This window comes from Mesoplodon mirus, assembly GCF_964341445.2.
Source record: "Mesoplodon mirus genome assembly, chromosome: 20".
Classification (NCBI taxonomy): Eukaryota; Metazoa; Chordata; class Mammalia; order Artiodactyla; family Ziphiidae; genus Mesoplodon; species Mesoplodon mirus.
Genome location: NC_138996.1, coordinates 12770991 through 12774813, shown reverse-complemented (window position 1 = coordinate 12774813; position 3823 = coordinate 12770991). Strand labels below are relative to the sequence as shown.

The following is a 3823-nucleotide window of genomic DNA, read 5'->3' as shown; positions in this document are numbered from 1 at the left end:
GAGAACGTTCCTTGGAGAGACTGTACTGTATTTATCTTGCAGATGAAGAAGAGGAAGTTCAGAGAAGTCAAGCAGTTTGTCAGGAGTCACACAGATTTTTAATAGGAGAGTTAAGCCCAGATCACAAGAATGTTAATTGCCGTCCTGATTCTCTGCCCATCACTAGCACCGCCTTTCCAATGAATCATTTTTCTATCTTCACTGAAGAGTCCTGGCAGAAGTAAGATTTCTGACTGCAAACAACAAACTCTGTATTCTTCTCTTCCATCTTCTCCTCCGGTCTGGCTCCTTTTCATTCTATGCTGCCAGTTCCTTATGATTGAAATTTGAAAGCATGTAACTGTTAATCTAGGAGTGATGAAAGAGTTTCATTTCTCAGAAGAGTCAGTACTCATCATCAGCTGTGATAAATGAGCCCCTAATATCCCCTGATCCCATTATATTGTGATTAATTGTGCCAGTTTAAGTCAATAATTCATTTGTTAAAAATAGGCCTGCAAAGTATCATTTGTCTCATGGGAGATATCAGAATTAAAAAAAATTCATTTGATACTTCTCATTAAATTAGTGTTGGAAGTTATATTGAAGAGCCCTGTTCATCAAATACTTATTGCAGGCTGATTTGATAAGAAGTTGTATTTGTCTAAAATTATGTCTGCTAACTGTCATAATGGTCTGCATTTTCCCCGTGTTAATGAAGGAATAAAAATCTAAATACGCGCATGACTCGAGAGAAGGATGGGACTTGAAACTGGGATTAGAATAATTCCTAAATGGTCTGGCTTTCGTTGCATTAAAATTAAAAAAATAAGAAAGTGAGAGAGAAATTGAGCAGAGTATCCTCTTCCTGGGCCTGGGACTGTCCAGGGAGGTGCCAAGCTGGTTTCCTATGAGATGGATCTTCCTCATTGTCTCTTATCTAGAAATGATTATAAATGGTGCAGTCAGCCTCATTGGGCCAGTAAGACATTTTCAGCTATAAGTGATTTTAAAGAAGATAGAAGTGAAGAGCAGATCCAGTGCAAATGATAATGGTCACCATCAAATGAGACACAAGACTCACGTCTTATTATTTCCAAAGCAATATCATAGCCACTATGGAAAGGTGGCTCAAATGCTCCTGGAATATCTGGATATGAGATGGGGCATGATGACTTATGTGAGAGATGCTTCTGAAGGTGAGGCTGCTTTCTCAGAACTTGGGGTGTTTGGGACTGGGTAGAGGCAAAGGAAGACTGAAAAGTGGGGTGACTCTAACACAACAGGGCGGAGCAGCAAGGGTATGAGGCCACGTATCAGGCACATATTGGGAACTTCATATCTGATGGATAAAAAGGGAAAGAGAGAAAAAAGCAGAAGGGAGGGAGGAGGCAGGATGCATATGGGGGAAGGGAAAGAATGAAAGAACAGAGGAAACTGGGCTGACCACAGCGGACCAGCGTGCTTTATGGGAGCAGCTCTGAATGGCCGGTCCTGAGACCAGCTACCCAAGCATAATGTGTGAAGAGTTTGAAAATGTCAGACTCATGGGCTCTGAACTCAATCAACCCCCTTCCCCAAATCCTTCTTATTAGGCTTAAATAGGTACCCCAAATAATGCATTTTTAAAATACTCCTCAAGCCACTCTCCGTGAGAAGACCTGGGCAGAGAGGGCCAAAGCTATGGCGGCTGTTAGGATGGGAAAGCAGACAACCATGCCAACAGGTCTAATATGTGCATCTATAAGTGTGCGTGTGGCCAAAAAAGAGGAGTCCAAAAAGCAGCTAGTGAAACCAAAGCAGCTCTGCATATATACTGCGCCACCTCTCCAGTCTAAATATGTTGAAGAACAGCCCGGTGATTTACAAATGGGCTTTGCATCCATTCGCACTACAACTGGTCATTATATTGGCTGGTGCAAGGGTGTTTATGTCTTTGTGAAAAATGGGATAATGGATACAGTACAATTTGGAAAAGATGCATATGTCTATTTGAAGAATCCACCTCGAGACTTTCTTCCGAAAATTGGAGTGATTACAGTTTCAGGATTGGCAGCCTTCATTTCAGCGAGAAAAGGTTCTAGGTTTAAGAGAATTGCTTATCCACCTGGACTGGCCACTTTAGGAGCAACTGTTCCCTACCCTGTTCAATCAGTAATGATTGCAAAGGTAACTGGGAAAAAGGCATGTGCTATAAGCCAGCAAATTTATGAAGCAGTTCAATCACTGTGGACAAAAAACAACAAAAAAGAGTCATTTCCTGAGCCAAAAGAAAAAACTAAGCTAGGAAGCTCTGATGAAATAGAAATACCTGCAAAAACAACTCACAACCTGAGTTGTGCCTTGCCAACAGAACTCAGCTTGGAAACAAAGACCAAACCAGAATCTACCTCAGGTGCTACACAGTTTAGGCCTGACCCCAAGCTCATGGATCACGGGCAGTCCCATCCAGAAGATATAGATATGTACAGCACTAGAAGCTTAGAGAACTACAAGATGTGTGAAGTTGCGAATAATGATGAAAAAAATCATGTAATGGGTAACTGTGACACGTAGAGTATAATTTAAACCAAGTTTTTCCCTTACATCTTTGAATGTACAGTTAGACAAATCACATAAGTGATTAAAGCACAAATTGAATACAATCCAAACAATATTAAATGATAGATCAGGACACAGAGGTAGAAGTATTGGGATGCATTTGGTCACTTTTAAGGGTATTTATAAAAAAATAAAAATAAATATATGAACACAGATGAGACTAAAATCTGAAAAAATATGTATGTGTATCTCTAAATATGTATACATATGCACATATATATTTGCTTTAGCTTTTCTGAATTAATGTCAGCTAAATTAGAATAGTGTGTGGAAGGATGTGTTCCCTCCTCCTCTTTGTTTTTCATTTCCCAGAGCTGGAATAAAATATCCATATTTTATGACAAAAAGAAAAGAAAAAAGGAAATGCTCCTCAGGTGACACTGCTATACGGTCAAATTTGGAGAGGCAAAGGGAATATTTGTATGCTCAGAGCTGCTTGGGTGGGAGATGCTGGCCACTGGTACCAGAATATGACTCAGGCCACTTCGGATGACAAAAAAATGACATCATTATGAAGACAAATATAAGGGGTTATATATACATATGTTAAGCAAGAGGAAAATGCCATTTAGAAAAGAAAGTATTGAGGGGATGCTGGTCACTCAGCCTCTCTGGACTCTTCTGATTATGCAAAAGTAACAGAAGCCTAATGATTAAGGGAAATCCAACCCAGAAAACGTCCACGATATCCTCTTTGATGCCTCAGAAGAGAATGGAGATCCTGAGATGGAGAGCAGGAGAGGAAACGAGACGGTTCTAGAGCAATGGTGAAAGCCGTCCCAACGACTGGCAGGACCAAGATATTTCTGAAAACTTTTCTATGGCAAGAAGGCTGAAAACATGGCTTCACATTACATGTGCGTCTGTACTGTCCCGCAGAGCTCTCCATTACACCCCAAATATCACCAAGTCTATTACACACAATCGCATTGGCTTAGTGATGCTTGATGAATCAAGAAGGAAGGTGTGTCCACACATGGGGCAAGGTCCTGTGGGGAAGGGACAGCAGAGGTGGGGACTGAAAGAGAATATGGAAAATAATCTGAAAGAAAACATATATAGATGTATAACTGAATCGCTTTGCTGTACACCTGAAACTAACACAACAGGGTATGTCAACTATACTGCAATTAAGAAAATTAAAAAAAAAAAGAGAGAGAGAGAGAGAAAGTAGAGGCCCGTGACTCATTCCAGAGCAGGAAGTTGGTGCAAAAAGTGACTGGACAAATCAAGCCTTACCCTG

General features: G+C 40.6%; 1 protein-coding gene across 1 annotated transcript; it reads left to right on the top strand.

Annotated features, from left to right (window-relative positions):
• Positions 1-1641: 1641 nt before the first annotated feature.
• On the top strand, positions 1642-2535 carry LOC309795886 (MICOS complex subunit MIC27-like; the record flags this gene model as incomplete). The annotated part of the gene is made up of 1 exon (XM_082608688.1): positions 1642-2535. The coding sequence occupies exon 1, from the start codon at positions 1663-1665 to the stop codon at positions 2533-2535; it is 873 nt and encodes a 290-aa protein (XP_082464814.1). The 5' UTR covers positions 1642-1662.
• Positions 2536-3823: the final 1288 nt, after the last annotated feature.